This window comes from Loa loa (genome assembly GCF_000183805.2).
Source record: "Loa loa unplaced genomic scaffold supercont3.232, whole genome shotgun sequence".
NCBI classification, from domain to species: domain Eukaryota; kingdom Metazoa; phylum Nematoda; class Chromadorea; order Rhabditida; family Onchocercidae; genus Loa; species Loa loa.
The window spans coordinates 82641-98912 of record NW_018108412.1 but is presented as its reverse complement, the minus strand read 5'-3'; the positions used below and the strand labels follow the sequence as shown (position 1 = coordinate 98912).

The window sequence follows — 16272 nt, the reverse complement described above, 5'->3', positions numbered from 1 at the left end:
AGTTTTGCGAAATAGAAACAGTCTTGAAGATGAAGAGCATAGTGATTAACGATTAACAATGACCAATTGAAAGTAGCCATTGATATTAGTTAGATCATCATAGGAACTCTACAAGGAATTGTTAAAAAACTCAATGGTCAGCAATTTTTATTGAATTTTAGCATTTGAAGCATGTTGGAAGGATAAGAAAGTTTGATAAATGGATGCCTTATCAGTTAACTGATAATCACAAATCACTTCATTTATGTATCACACTTTCTTATTTTTTACTACAATGAATTATTTCTTGATGAGAAATGACGTAAAATGTATTGCATATACGACAATTGCAACTACACCAGCTTAATGATTTCAAGCAAATAAGCTTTAAATCATTTTTTGAAGTTAAAATTAACCAAAAATTAAAGTGACCATACTCAAAATTTGACCGATAGTTATATTTTACTTCATTTTGGGAGGTCATCAGAGTTCATCATCCAAATATTAGTAATTACTACTTTCATAAACTGTCATTGTAAGGTAAATTTAGCTAGTAAAATTTCTCGATATTATAATTGAATAGTAATACTCTGTCCCATTCTTTCATAACAGCATCATCAGAATCGGAATGGGATCAACAACCTTTACTGGATTTAATTAATGATTAGTTCCAGAAGATATGTTATTCGTACGGTAATAGATAAGATAGTAATATTTGGCGAACTTCAATATTTATTGTTCCTTTGATGTCAAATGTCAACTTTAATGAATGAATAATATTTCTGTTTGAATATAGATAGTTGAGTTAAATTTATTTGAGATTGTAAATGAACTGTAAACTTTTTATGTTACATTTTCACAGGGTGTATTTAATTACTGATGTATTTAATTACTGATTTTGATCAGATATATGGTGAAATAGGATTTCCTCCAATAAGATTCGTGTAATCAACAACGAAACTAAGCGTTCCGTTAATTGATGGAAAAGTGCTAATTTTCTTATCACCATATCGTTTCAAGTTAATTTCTTGCAAATTATCATATTGTTTTAAATCAAACTTTGAATCATCATCATTACCATTGCAATTGAAGAAAACGCGACATTTATGAAGATTTTGCCTAAAATTAGCTTCATAAAATTCCTGGATTTGAATGATTGATAGAATAGAAATAATTAATCATAATTTTTCATAACCTTTATTAGCTAATTTATTGAAGAAAATAGCAAGCAATAAGCGAGCTATGAATTGGGTTATTTGGTTAGTTAATTGAAAAAATGAAAATTTCAAATGGGAGTAATCATAATCAGAAAATGTATGCAAATGAAGCAAACCCATAGCCAACAATCCATTGCAAAATGCTACGTAGAGATTTGGCGGAATTAATTTCAGTGATAGAACGACGTCGACAAATTGTTTCCATTGGACCTTTTTCAAAAATAAGCATATTAACGCATAATAGCTCTTCCAGGCTTTGTTTCATTTTGCTCGATTTGCTTATTGATGAAGTTTGAGATGGAGATGTCAACTCCTGCAAACAGAAATGATAATTGATTGATAACAGAAATGATAACTGAAAAGTGATGTATGGTTATGATCATCAATTATTGTTTCAAATTTTCATAATTTTAATCTTCAGTTAAAGTTTTATGAAACACCTTAAATATTCCTCATATTCCAACTACACTTTTAATGATTCTTAAATTAAGGATGAATTTTAATGATGTTTATTTGATACTTGTTATTCGGCATAATGGATTGATGAAACAAGTTTGATAGCATTTTTTGCATTTCCAAAAAATTTTTCAACTCTAATACCTTGACTTGTTGCAATCGCTTCATATTATAATCTTGATTTTCGTCACCTGTTGCTATGATTTCGTTTATTTTGTTTTCAATAATTTTTTGGAAATATTTATGCCGTAAGGTTGGATCTGGACAAACTGCTGCTAAATTAGTTGCAAAACATTCTTCATTGCAACATCCTATGGTACCTGAAATCATCAAAAACACCTTCACTTCAATTATTCTCATGATTCTTTTTTTTCTTTTGCGATTGATATTTTATATCGTCCGTTTTCTAATTTTCAAAATATATTAATGAATAAGTGATTCAAATTTATCTTAATTGCAATTAAATGGACTTTGTCAAGTTTGTGCTTGAAAATTGCAAGAAAAAAAAAAGAAGGAAAAATAAATTTCAAAATATGCTTGGAAATTTCAAAAAAAAAAGTAGCAAATTTCAAAAAATGAACAATTTCCATTTTCTTTAAATTTTAATAATTTATCGAAAAACTTACCATCAGCATTTTCAATCATTGGTGCATTAATGGTACAATGCTGGCAGATTGCATGCTCACATCGTCCATGAATCCGGAGCTCCTTAACCGGTCGCATCTTTCCGCATGGTCCATCACAACGGCGGATTTGCTCACTCTTTGTTGGAGCTATAAGTATGATTTCTTTGTCATCATTTCTTTTTTTTTTTTTTTTTTTAAGGAAAGAGAAGAGTCAAATAAGGATGAATTAAGTGAAATGAAGGAAACAGATAGAGAGAATGAAGAAAAAAAAAAAATTATTTTTCATACAGATTTCAACAGCTGTTTCATGGCTTTGCATTAATCGTTGTTTTTTTAATTCACTTCTCGATGGTACTACAAAAAGGATAAGATTAGATTATGTTCTTGATACTGTTACAGTAATTTGAAGGTTTAACGCACAATGTAATTGACCCCTATTCGATTTGAATGCACATATTAGAAATGGACAGTATCATTAAACTCTACAAATGCTCTCTATACGATTAATCATAATAGCAATCCATTATTGGATAAGAGCATGTAAAATGGAGTTTATTTTTCATTGACCAATGGATACTTCAATAAACAAACAATTGTTTTAGGAATTAATTTTCCAAAATTAAAAAACATATGGTAGGAAATTAGTCATGTTAAAATACTGAATTAGTATCATACGATTGGCTCATATTCTTAGCAACACAAACAATTTCATTTTTTATTTCATAGTTAAGATAGATTACTTGAATTTTACTTCAAGTTGACCAATAATTAAATCTTGATTTGATTTACTCATTTAATAAATATACTGGTAAAAAGAAAATCCTTATCAATAATAACTTGGAGTTTTACAAGTGTCAAAAGAAGTTAATCGATAACTAAATAGACATTAAATTATCGGTTAACTTGGAGTGAAATTCAAGTGATCTATGTTGATTGGAAAGTAAACAACGAAACTATTCCACCTGCTGAAAACATGAATCGATCATATGCAACACTAATATCCAAGATACATTATTAATTTCATGTTTGCATACCATTTATGAGCGATTTTTTAGATTTCGAAATTGCTATACCACTACTATCAGTGGTCACATACGCTTCATTTTTGTACCAACTCAATATGAATGTGTAAAATAACCTGAACGTTTTTTGACATGATTAAAATGTGTGTATGTATGTGTGTATGTTTGTGTGTGTATGTGTGTGTGTCCATATTCTGACATATGCAAATTGTTTGAAGTCAATTATTTTGAACGAATGATTAAGCAAGAAAAAGAAAAACTGAACATGAAAAAGTGAATTGAAAATTTTTCCTTGAATTTTATAAAATTCAAATTTCACATAATAAACTACTTCTTTGTATCAGCTTTGTAAATTGCTTTAATTGTGCATTGATTTGGCTCAATTGATTCACCAAATTTCTCACGTATATATTCAGGTATAAAATCTCGAATGCCATCATTTGTTACCACTAAAAAATGAGCAGAAAAAAAAATCTTTTTTTTTTGGAAATATAAATTAGTGGAACTGTCTATTTTGAGTGTATTTGAATTCGTACCAAGATGTTTTGAGAATACTGGACGTGCACCTTCATTCAAGTGTTCCGATGATTGAGGATCTTTCGTCGATGATCTAAATGATGATTACAAATTATTCTTGAAACTAGGCTCTTTTTTAATCCGTCTATTTACTAAGTTACGATGTTACAACTTTTTTTCTCTTTTTTTAAAGATTACCTTCCCAGTATTTTTCTTCGCGCAACTCTTGCAATATTTCAAAAACCTTCTTACCTTCATGATTTTCTTTTAAATTAATTTACAGTTCGAAAGAAGGAAGCTAATTGAATTTTAAATGTATTGATGTAATAATTCAGCATGTTTTTTTTTTCCAATTTGCTCGCACCTCCAGCAGAAATTGGATGATTCCGACGTGGAATTCGATGTCATCGTTGTCACCTATGCATAATTGGAAATAATTTTAACAAATTCTCTTTTTTGAAATTAGCTAAAATTACAATCAAATGCTAGGAAATTACAAAAATTTCCAATGTTTAGAACTAATTAATTTGAGTTACATCAAAACAAACAGAGCATTATTGATTGCTTTTGACAGAAGAAAAAAAAAGAAGATATCTCGAGCTTCCAGAACGAAGAACTTACGTACGAGTATTCCTGCTAAAACAATTTCAACTCGAAAGCTATAGTTAGAAGTTTAAAGTTAAAAGCAACCGAGTCTTGAGTAATAAGCAATAAGTTATGAAGATTTGCAACAAAATTAATCATCTTATAGTCCACATTTACCTATCAGGGAGCAAAATTTTCATTTGCAACAACTGCACCACTATTGATTATATCTACCTCTTCATATTCAAGACAAGCTCATATCATGTCTCATATAAAGATATGAGTATTAGGCATCAAAATCATATTAAAAACTCATATTAGGCATCAAAATTAAGTCTGGTTTATAAATATTTTTTAGGTATGTAGAAGTATTTTTTTTTGAATATGAAAAACAACACTTACGAAGGGAATGTATCGCCGTATTGCAAAGGTAACTCGGATATCGGATAATTATTTAGCTGGAAGTTACTCTTAATTGCAGTTTGCAGCATATATGGTATGCTGAATTTTAATTTAAGGAACGATATTACATCGCAATGGAAGATCTGAAATTTTCGACAACATGGATAATATGGTGCTAAAAAGTAGTACAAAACTATCACCGATGGAACTGTAACTAGCACTTTTAAAGTATCTCCAATCAGCACAAAGTTCAGTTGTTGTAAAGGAGACAGTGTGAGAAGTTCATCTCGTCCTTTAAGAATAATTATATCAATACGGTGAAAACTGCGACTGTCACATTGTCTAACATGTAGTAAATGCGATCAATGATCATCGTAGATTTTGCTAGATGATATTAACTACTAAAGGAAATGGTGAAATTCCTTGGTGTAGATTACAAGTTATGGATGTTGTGGATACTACCTCTCTAAGAAGTGAATTTAATGGTGGGACAAAGAAGTACTTTTAAGTGTTATGCTGTGAATGATAAATAAAAGACTTAACGTTATGCACAAATGACTTTGCTTTAGAATTTCACAACCTTTAAGCTTTTCAAGTTGCCAATAGCAGCTTTCCGAACTCTAGGAAATTTTATCTTCAAATGAAGAACTTTAGTGACCGGATACTGTGGAAGATTTTATGATTCATTTTGAAACAAAAAATTTTCGCTTCCTACCTTTAATGTGCTTCAAATTTAGTAAACTTTACAAGATTAGTGGAAAAAAAAGTAACAGGTAAGAACAATTACGACGCAACGATAATCTTTTTTTTTCAGAGTAAAAATAATATATTTACTCAGTGGATCTTTTTTTCTTTTCTTTTTCCATTTCGCTTTTCATCATTTTTGTTCATTGTTTTCAGAAAGTATCACTCGATTTGCACGACATTTCAATTTAGACAACTAAGTTGAAACTGTTTTCGCATTCATTCCATGCAACCATACGATGACTCTTTTATCCAGTATTTCAAAGTAAACTACATACAATGATAGAGCAAGAAAACAAAAGACATCCAAGAATTAGACTTCCGATGGTCATCATAATCATATGGCTACAAGTCAGTAAATAATACCTTTCTCGCATTTCTTCCATTTTCAACACATTTTCGAAGTTATTTGTTGGTTGCTGCGATAATGTCAGAGGAAAAAGCCATATTTACCAAATTTGCAGCAATATCATTAGGAGCACGAATAACGGAACTCACTTCAGCATCATCAGAGCAGGATGATCGGTCAGCAACATTGGTCCTTCTATTTCATCGGTCAGTAGCATTAGTCCTTCTATCCCATAGGTCAGTAGCATTGGTCCTTCTATCCCATAGGTCAGTAGCATTGGTCCTTCTATCCCATAGGTCAGTAGCGTTGGTCCTTCTATCTCTCAAGTCAGTGAAATTGGTCCTATCTCATAGGTCAGAAGCGAGCAAACAAGTAATACAGGTCAGTATGCCTCATAAAATTTCATTTTAAAATACCGCCCGCGAAAGCTACCAGTTCCCAAGCATTGCTTTTCACCCGCATGTCCCGCACATCCCGGCACACCTCTCCCGATCAGAGATTGCATCCTAAATCTCCCTTAAACTCATTCTCCCGCCATTTCCACAATAACCAAAATCCCTACCCTCCTTCCTCTCTCTCTCTCTCTCTCTCATCCTCCAACTATTCCTACCATTCTATTATCGGCATATCCAACTTACCTTTCTAATTCTCTTTTCTCAAATAACATCCTTTCTCTGAACTCTATCTCTCTGTTTATCAATTGAATACACCACTTTTTCCAGACCTTAGCAACTTCACACTCTCTCACATCCATATACTATCCTATTCACTCTGCGTCTATTATGCAATGTTGCATCTCCTTATTACGCTCCGATCTGTGAATCAGGATGGGAAGCAATAATTTTCATTTTCATGTTTCGGGTTTGGTTATTTTAAAATCGTTGGAATAGGACGAAGAGGAAATAAGCCTAGCTTTTTGTGAGAGGCGAAACACTAATCTAGCATTTAATGGAAGGAGGAATGCGAGCCTAGCATTTTGTGAAAGGAAAAGTACAGGCCTAGCATTTTGTGAGAGAAGAAATACAAGCCTAGCATTTTGTGAAAGGGGAAATACTAGTCTGACATTTTGTAGAAGGCGAAACACTAATCTAGCATTCTGTGACATTTATTTAATATTTCGAAATCAAATTTCAGACTTTGCTCTTTTGAATATGTCACATCGGCTTGTGTATTTCATTTGGAGTTACATACACTATGGCTACTAAAACTTTGTTTATTACCATTCTTATTGCATGCAATATTTCCACAGAATAGGACGTGTAGTGATTGGATGTAAGCAGATACGCGGGATGTTCAGTGAATTGGTAGAAGCACCACGAAACGCCAAGGATGATTGGAAATCAGGAGAAAAGTAGGTCCTATTTGTTTTTGTTGGAATGTTTCCTTTTAGTTATAATAATCCAGGCGCTTTATATCTTCTGAGCCATTTGTTTTTCTTTTTTTTTGCTACAGTTCTAGCAAAACTTCATAATGTTTTTTTTTTTTTTGTTCAGAGTTTAACATTTCACATCGTTCCGGTTCGTTTTAGTCTGCATCATTCCTAATGTTATTTGATCAGTATTGTAATCCTCAAATTTTTATTATTTGTTAATGTGACAGTGTGTTTTTTTGTTCGGAATTTGACTAGACAGAAAAATCTTTCAATACTATTACGAAATTTGAGGATACTATGGACAAAAAATTGTTTTTTAGAATACCATATCTTTGCTTGGCAAAGACATTCGAAGACATTGAAGCCACATCATCACGGTTAGCTCTTTTTTTTTCAAATTTTGCATTTCTCTTAGCAGACTGATAGATTTATTCTTTCGATTCTCTTCATCATCATGGGTTCAGTTTTTATCGTTGATATTTGTTCATTTCATATCAAGTATGCATAAGTAGTAATCACATATTCATTTGATGTACACCGTGAGGAACGACTTTAGTTCATGACAACTGTAAACGTCATAATTAATAGGACAGAAAGGGTGAAGTAAGAGAATTTGGAAGGAGTTGACCAGATTTTTTCACTTAACCATTTCCGCAGTGCAAAGTTTACGCGGTATAAATCTAAAAGGTTATTTTTCACGTGCAAAGTATTTCTTTGCCTTGTTTTCCAGGCTGGAAATAATCAAAATATTGGCCAATTTTTTTGGAAAAGTGATAGAACGAACGCCAAACGAACTGGCAATATGTGTTTATTTGTGTGTAAATAAACTTGGCCCAACATATGAAGGAATGGAGTTGGGGATTGCTGAAGGAGCTTTAATGAAAGCTATCGCCCAGGCAACTGGTCGTAAGGTATTTTATGTTTTATCTTATTTAGAATTTGTAACTCTAATCCATCATTTTGTTTCAAATTATGAAAGCATATGTTTCAGATTGATAAACTGAGGGAAGACTTGAATCAAAAAGGGGATTTGGGTTTGGTTGCGCAGATGAGTCGAAGTAATCAACGCATTTTGTTCACACCAGCTCCTCTTACCGTAACTTCAGTTTTTCATAAATTACAGGATATGGCAAAAACTTCCGGACATATGGTAAGCACTTATATATTAAAGTATATAAGTGGGAGTTTCACCCTGACAATTATAGCTAATTTAACGTTTAACGAGTTTGTTAAGAAAGATTCGGAATTCCATGTTCACATTTTAGATTTCTTGCGAAGATTCATTAATATCCCAGCTTATTTTGGAGAACCATTGCACTCAGCATCTTGCGAACTTAATTTGTGAAAATAATGAATTTCGTTGTGCTGTCAATAACAAGCTATCTGTCGTTCTACTTTACTTCTTATTTTCTTATTTTGTCGGATTTCAGGCAATGAACAAAAAAGTGGATATGATCAAATCACTCCTGGTTTCGTGTCGTGACTGTGAAGCTCGTTATCTGATAAGAAGTCTGAGCGGAAAACTGCGAATCGGTTTGGCAGAGCAGTCAATACTTGTAGCTCTTGCAAACGCATTCACTAATTTTGAAGCTAAAAAAAGTGGTCAGTTAGTTATAAATTAAGCGCTTCATAAGTGTGAAGCCAAGTAGTTCTTGTGGTTCATAGCGTTTATCCAGTCATCTATGAAATTTTTGAATTTCAGTGTGTGATAATAACACAGTTCTAACATTTTATTACAACATTAGATAAAGACTTCCTACAGAAAATGAAGCATCCATTTAGGTTAAATTTCTAAACTTCTTGGAAACTATCTCGAAACTTATGCCTTTTAAGCTCTTACCTTTTCAAATTTTTTTGTCTCCACGTTTTCATTACATTAAGGTGAAAAACTGAACTGTGAAAAAATGAAAGAACGACAAGCCGAGGATATCTTATTGCTGAAGAGTACATACAGGTAAAATTTCAATTCTTGATCATTGAATGCTGGTACTCTAGCATTTTCTCATTTGAATGACTCCGTTTTGCTTTTAGCGAATGTCCAGATTATGAAAAAGTAATTGAAGCGGTGCTTAGTGATGGTCTGTCAAAGTTGCCAGAAAAATGCAAAATCACACCAGGTAAATTGCTTATAAAACAAAGCATGGGTAAACATATCAAGTTGCCGGAAAATTCAGCTTTGTTATTATGTATCTCCATAATCTTTACTGCTATTGTTGTAACTTCTTTCATAACTAATTTATGAAATCTGGATTTGTCGCTTCACTGGCAAGTAGACATATTCTCGAGTTCTTATATGAACTTCATAAAATCTACTTGTATTTTTCCCTTTTATACTTTTGTTCTTAAATTAATTTATTTGGTAAGGTATACCTGTAAAACCAATGTTAGCGCATCCGACAAAAGGAATCGATGAAGTACTGAAACGTTTCGGCGATTCTGTCTTCGCTTGCGAATTTAAATACGACGGTGAAAGAGCTCAAGTAAGAATAGCTTTTTCAGTCGTAGAATGCATTAATTATTACTTAATGTTATTTCTTTAATTCAGTTTTTGGGAGTTAATTTATTATATGCAATATTCTATTCATGTTATTCACGGGCTTGTCTTTTTGGCACTGTTCCACTCCAGCAAGACATAAACTCGGAGAACAATGTCAGTTCTTTGTCGTGATAATTTGTTGTCGATTTGATGTCAAATCGTGACACTTTAATTCGAAATATCTGTGAAGGGAAACTAAGTTATGTTTTCCGATTTCTTTGCAGATACACTATGATTCATCTGGCATTAAAATATTTAGTCGAAATCAAGAAAACAATACTGACAAATATCCGGATGTGAGAGAACAACTAAAGCAGATTATGGATGAAGAAACGACATCTTTCATTATTGATTCGGAAATTGTTGCATTTGATCCAGTACATGAAACAATTTTACCTTTCCAGATTCTTTCTACGAGGAAGAGGAAGGTATTTGAGTTAAACATTCTCATTCTGTTAATCTAAAATTGATTTTTTCATATTTTTTCGTTCAAATAATTGAGTTGTACTTATATTATGTATCGTATATTTTGTATCCTCTAGGACTAACTACATTGCTGTTAATTAAAAACATTGCTGTTAATCCATTTTTATCTCATCACTGATCAGAGGTGAAACACGAATTTTAAACTACATTAATATTCTTGTGCATCTTTCACTTTCCTTTTTCTTCAGAATGTGGGTGATAGTGAAATTAAAGTTAAAGTCCATGTATTTATATTCGACCTACTATTTTGGAACGGCCAATCACTAACGAAATCTCCATATCGAAAGCGACGAGAAATATTGCGGCAACATTTTAAGGTCGTTATTAATTAAAATAAATAAGGTTCCGTTATATGAATTAGAAACACTATTGGTATTACCGTTTAGAATTATAAATTTGATTTTCCTCTTGAGAGGATAAGTCGTACGGGATTTTTCATGTTTTTATTCTTGATTAGGAAGTGGGAGGTATTTGTGGATTTGTTGCGTCCAAAGATACGGAAGACACGGAACAAATTTCCGAATTTCTGGATGATGCCATAAAGGGTAACTGCGAAGGACTTATGATCAAAACGCTTGATTGTGATGCTACCTATGAAATAGCAAAACGGTCACGCAGTTGGCTAAAGGTTTTTGCAAGTTTTACCGTTCAACTGGAAAATTTTAATTGCTATATACCTTTTTTTTTTATCCGTGGCTTTGATATTCATGAAAAGTATTGTATCTTGAGACAGTAGGGTCGTATTCACATTTAATATGTTGTGATATTGCAAAGTAAGCTCACTAGAAGAGTATTTATCTTTAAAAATTTTGTATGTCTCAATGAAGCCTGTCCGGTATACATTGTCTTTTTTCGACATAAAGTACTTAACACTTAATTACAGCTTAAAAAGGATTATTTGGACACAATTGGAGATACCCTTGATCTCACCGTTATTGGTGCATTCTTTGGTACGGGTAAAAGAACGGGTGTCTATGGTGGTTACCTACTGGCATGCTATAATCCAATAAACGAAGAATATGAAAGTATTTGCAAGGTATTACCGGTTTTTCTGATGCATCGTTTTTTTTTCTTAAATCTTTTATTTGAACTAAAAAATTGCTATTTCAGTTCCCTAAATTTTTTGTTTAGATTGGCACAGGTTTGACTGACGATGATCTTCGCCAGCAACACCAATACTTTGAAGAACTCAGGATCGAAAAGGTTGAAATTTTCAAGGAGCTATTTTAAATACACATATATGTTGAATACTTACTTTTAAATAGGTAGTTCATACTTCATATCTTCTTGGAATGTTTTGTTATATCCAAATAAACAATTTTTAACAAATTATATAAGTCAGTAAATATCAACCAACAAATCTAAACACTTTTTATTGTTTTTAAACATCCAATACAAAACGTTGGACATTTTATTTGGCGAGTATTACGTACTGTTTTATGCTGTTCAAATAGATGAAAGCCTTTCAACGTCAGAACTGTTGAGGAAGCAAGGATTTTAGTATTTTGTGCACGTATTTTGCCGAGTCATCATTTATTATTATTGTTTCAGGCTCGTCCTTATTATTCTTACGATAGCTCGTTGAAACCAGATGTGTGGTTTGATCCGAAAATTGTTTGGGAAGTGAAAGCAGCTGATTTGTCGATATCTCCTAAACATTTTGCTGCCAGAGGAATCGTGAGTTTCAAAATCATTTCAGATTATTCTTTTAAGAAAAGAAAACTTTAGTATGAGCTGTATGTGCACTACTATGCATAGATCTGGCTTTCCCAATGATTATGTCGATTATTTGTTTGGAAGGCAAAAGTTTTCGCATTTAAGGAGATATTTTTCAAGATATTTTCTTTTTGAGGTAGATCAGGAAAAGGGAATTTCCCTGCGATTTCCTCGATACATTCGAATGCGTACTGATAAAACACCGGAGGAAGCTACTACTTCACAGCAGGTTTGCCTTGAAAGCAAAAGAAAAAAGATGAAGCCTTTCTGTGATATTATCTCCCTTCTAGAAGTTGGTTTTCCTTATAGTTTAATGAATGTAATAAGATGCTTACAGATTCTTTTGTGATTTCAGATAGCGGATATGTATAATAATCAAGAACAGATCAAAAATAAAGGAGCAAATGGTGCTAATGATGATAATAATGATGATTACTATTGATTTACTCGTTTTCTGATGTGGTTAGGTGATGTTACATTTTTCATGGCTAGTGATCAAGCATATCATTCTCAAGAGTATTATTGTGAACTATGCACAAGGAAGATGAGCAGATGTTAAGAAGAAAGTAATGAGCGATGAAGGGTAAAATATATTTGTGTGTCTATTTTTCGTTCCATTATCCTCGGAAACTTTTTATCACCTAGTGACCCTTAATGTTTACTTCTTCAATGATTCATTAATTGTCGGCAGACACTTTCCCGAATCCTTCCGCACTTTTTTTTTCTTGATTTTTGACATTCTTGAAATTTTTTGTTGCAAATAAATCTTGCTCTTTTGTGATGCTTTGCGCGACACACCTTTGCATTTAAAAAATTGGTCGTTTTCCAATTGTTATCTAGAAACTTCATTCAGTCGAAGTTCTTGACATATTCACTTACATAACATATGGATAAACAAACAAAAAAATAAATGAATAAAATAAAATAAAAATTTATGCAAAATCAGCTGAATGGAATATTTCCAGCTATGACAATAATAATTTGATGAAACCGTTTGCTGGAAATTTGATGAAATTATTTGAAATAACTTATGAAATAATAAAATAACTTAATGAGCAATGAATGGTAACCTATCAGCACTATCAATTTCGCTCATTTATTTAATATATCACTATCGAAAGCAATCATATCGGTGTTATAAGTTGAATAACCAGAATTGAACCATTGATGGTAGTCTATATGACCAAAACAGGTATTTTATTCCAGGACATCCTTGTATCTCATTTTTGGAGCTCATTTATTTCGGAAACGAGTGACGTATCTCACTATAAAGCATAATCTTAGGGTGATTCCATTCTGGAGACATGTTCTACCAAGCGTAGTTGCAGTTTCAGTGATATGACCTCATTATCACTATGAGGAAGCTGAATATGATAAGCATTTCAGTTAGTAGATAAATTGTCATTTGCTCTGTAACAATTTGAATCAATAAGTTTTACACAGTATGATATAATATTTTACTTTATTTAATTTGAATTGATATATTTGAAATGATTATTGTTCTATTTCAGTTCTGTCAAATCAGTTTTTTTTTGGAATACTGTAAAAGCTGACAAATAAACATTATTTTAAAGTGCAGTAGTGAGAAAGAAGAAGGAAGAGAAAGTGAAAAATTGAATTGTTACATCATTTTTTGATTTTAGGAAGCAAAACAAAATCACTCAAATATACCCTTTTTTCTTTCTTTTTTCTTTTTATAGCAAACAAATGTTAAACTCTATTTTCATTTTCGGGAATTTCATTACAAATTTCAACATTTTCAATGTATCAAAGTTTCTTTTTCCTGCGTAAATTTTAACCCGAAAAAATAAGGTAACAAAAAAAAAAATGTATCGAAATCATCAAACCAAAATGATTCAAACATATATTTCATAAAATTGAAAATTCAATTTAAAATTTAAATTTAAAAGTTTACCATTTATTATGGAAAAAAAAAGAAACAGAAAAGGATAGTATTAAAGACAAGCTTATTTCATAATTCGATTCATTTTGCAGTTTCTGTTCGAGCGTGCATGGTTTTCTCATTTAAATTGAAATTTTTAATTTTCTCATTTAAATTTCCTCATTTAAATTTATAACCTAATTCATTTAATACCATTTTCTTATCTATTCTTTAAAATACAATTTTTAATAATCTTCTTAACAATTATAGTACAACAGTAATGAGATAAAAACAAATTTATTGCTTATTTTGACAAATCTTTTTTTTACATCTCTTTTTAGCCACCAAATTATTTGCACATAAACAAAGCTTCAATTTTTAATTCCTATTGAAAATTGGAAATTTATTTTTTTTTCGATACAGACATTTGTTAAAACTTAATTCAAAATTTAAAATGAAAATCTTTGAAATAAGCAATGATAATGAATGGTTTGCAGTAGAAATTTTAAAATAACATAGAAAATGCCATTTTAACAATAATCAATTTTATGTATTTATTTTTGACTCAATCAAAAAAGGTTAACCTGGACAGATTGCATGTTCACCTGGTTATCCGCCTTAACCACCCAAATGCAATAAGCATAGGAACTGATAAATTGTTAAGCACAGGAAGTGATAAATTGATAAACACAGGAATTGATAAATTAATAAGCGCAGGAATTGATAAATTAGTAAATACAGGAACTGATAAATTAATTAGCACGGGAATTGATAAATCTTTTCGTATAATTGATTCATTTATATTCCTGTTATTTTGATTACAATGAGCAGTAATTTTTATTAGCAATGATAATAATCACTTGAATGAATTTATTTATTTCGTTTTATTTTAATTTAAAAACTAAAAAATGACACAGTTCGCTGTCGAATTATCATATGATTATCATATGATAATGATTCGAATTATCATATGATAATGATTTGATTTATTTCAGAATTTATAAAATGGATGATAAAGAATATCTTTCGATCAAATATAAAATTTGTTTGAAAAAGTGTATTTTACTTATATTTTTTATTTTTTAAAACTACGAATACATTTGATGTGTTTGATAAATTTTTAATAATGATAATAATAATAATATACCCTAAAGGTTTGCTAGTAATTTTTACTAGGCTAAATGTTAAGGATTAAATCTTATCAGCTATAACTTGTTCAAATTTTTTTGAGTAATATAAATAAATATAATTATGATAGCCTACTAGGCTAATACTTTACTCGATTAACTTGAACAATCTTTGCATATCAGATAAGATCTTATCATTCCAAATTCAAAATCTTAATTCCTGTGTGTGTGTTGTTTTTTTTTTTGATTATGATATTTCTAAAATTTTTATATTCATTATTTTTATATTCAAATTTTTATATTCATTATCGATCACCCATATGTTTGATAAGTTTGATAATAAGTAACCCAAAATATTGCTAATGTTCTCTAATATCTCGATATCTCATAATCTTCCGATATTCATAGTATTTTTCAATTCTTATCGACAAGAAAAACAAAGGAAAAAAAATGATTTTCAATCTTTGATTTTAATAATCTTTGCAAAAAAATCAAATGATTTTATTCTATCAAATTTATAATTGAAATAATTTTAATAAAAAATTTTTTGACATATTTGATAAAAGACAATTTTAGCAATGAAAAGAGCTTCTTACTATCACCACCTACGATGTCATTCAGTCAACTAAGTGAAAGTCAACAAACATTTCAAACAAATTCCACAAAATCTAATTCACACAGAACAAAGTTACTAATATTATTGATCATTGAATAATTTTTGAAATTAATTTGAAAGTAAATTATTTCAAAAATTTCTAATTACAATTAATTCATTGATATAAAAACGATTATTAATTAATTAATTTAGCAAAATACAAAAAATAAAGCAAAAAAAGAAAAAATTATTTGGAAAGTCATATATATTGAATTATTTTAAATAAAATGAAATAATTTAAGATAAATTTGTTGAAAATGTACAAAAAATTGGTTATTGCATATTTATATTTCAAATGTCAATTTGAAATTAAAACTTTAACGACTTATGAATGCAAATTAAATCATGAATGCTTGATTGCATAATTAAATTATGAATGCTTAATTGCATAATTAAATTATGAATGCTTAATTGTATAATTAAATCATGAATGCTTAATTGCATAATTAAATTATGAATGCTTAATTGTATAATTAAATTATGAATGCTTAATTGCATAATTAAATTATGAATGCTTAATTGTATAATTAAATTATGAATGCTTAATTGTATAATTAAATTAAATTTCAGTGATCAAAGTGTAGTAGATATGTTGCAACAAC

At 30.4% G+C, this 16272-nt stretch overlaps 2 protein-coding genes across 2 annotated transcripts; one reads left to right on the top strand and one right to left on the bottom strand.

Annotated features, from left to right (window-relative positions):
• Positions 1-881: 881 nt before the first annotated feature.
• On the bottom strand, positions 882-4224 carry LOAG_06876 (hypothetical protein; the record flags this gene model as incomplete). The annotated part of the gene is made up of 8 exons (XM_003142412.1): positions 882-1098; positions 1313-1509; positions 1797-1972; positions 2279-2425; positions 3313-3416; positions 3632-3749; positions 3837-3910; positions 4181-4224. The coding sequence occupies 8 exons, from the start codon at positions 4222-4224 to the stop codon at positions 882-884; spliced, it is 1077 nt and encodes a 358-aa protein (XP_003142460.1).
• Positions 4225-7090: 2866 nt separating this feature from the next.
• On the top strand, positions 7091-12718 carry LOAG_06875 (DNA ligase). Its single transcript, XM_020447269.1, has 16 exons — positions 7091-7247; positions 7589-7645; positions 7999-8179; positions 8260-8418; positions 8699-8870; positions 9150-9222; positions 9300-9385; positions 9633-9748; positions 10029-10232; positions 10479-10607; positions 10748-10918; positions 11174-11326; positions 11422-11493; positions 11842-11967; positions 12143-12235; positions 12362-12718. Exons 1-16 carry the CDS (start codon positions 7129-7131, stop codon positions 12446-12448), a joined length of 1998 nt encoding a protein of 665 aa, XP_020302483.1. The 5' UTR covers positions 7091-7128; the 3' UTR covers positions 12449-12718.
• The last annotated feature ends 3554 nt before the right edge of the window (positions 12719-16272 follow it).

Bases quoted from the DNA above. Each gene is read 5' to 3' on its own strand.
- LOAG_06875 (XM_020447269.1), top strand. From the start codon at position 7,129: ATGCAATATTTCCACAGAATAGGACGTGTAGTGATTGGATGTAAGCAG. The intron at 8,180-8,259 runs GTATTTTATGTT...CATATGTTTCAG, and splicing joins CCCAGGCAACTGGTCGTAAG to ATTGATAAACTGAGGGAAGA. The intron at 8,871-9,149 runs GTCAGTTAGTTA...CATTACATTAAG, and splicing joins TTTTGAAGCTAAAAAAAGTG to GTGAAAAACTGAACTGTGAA.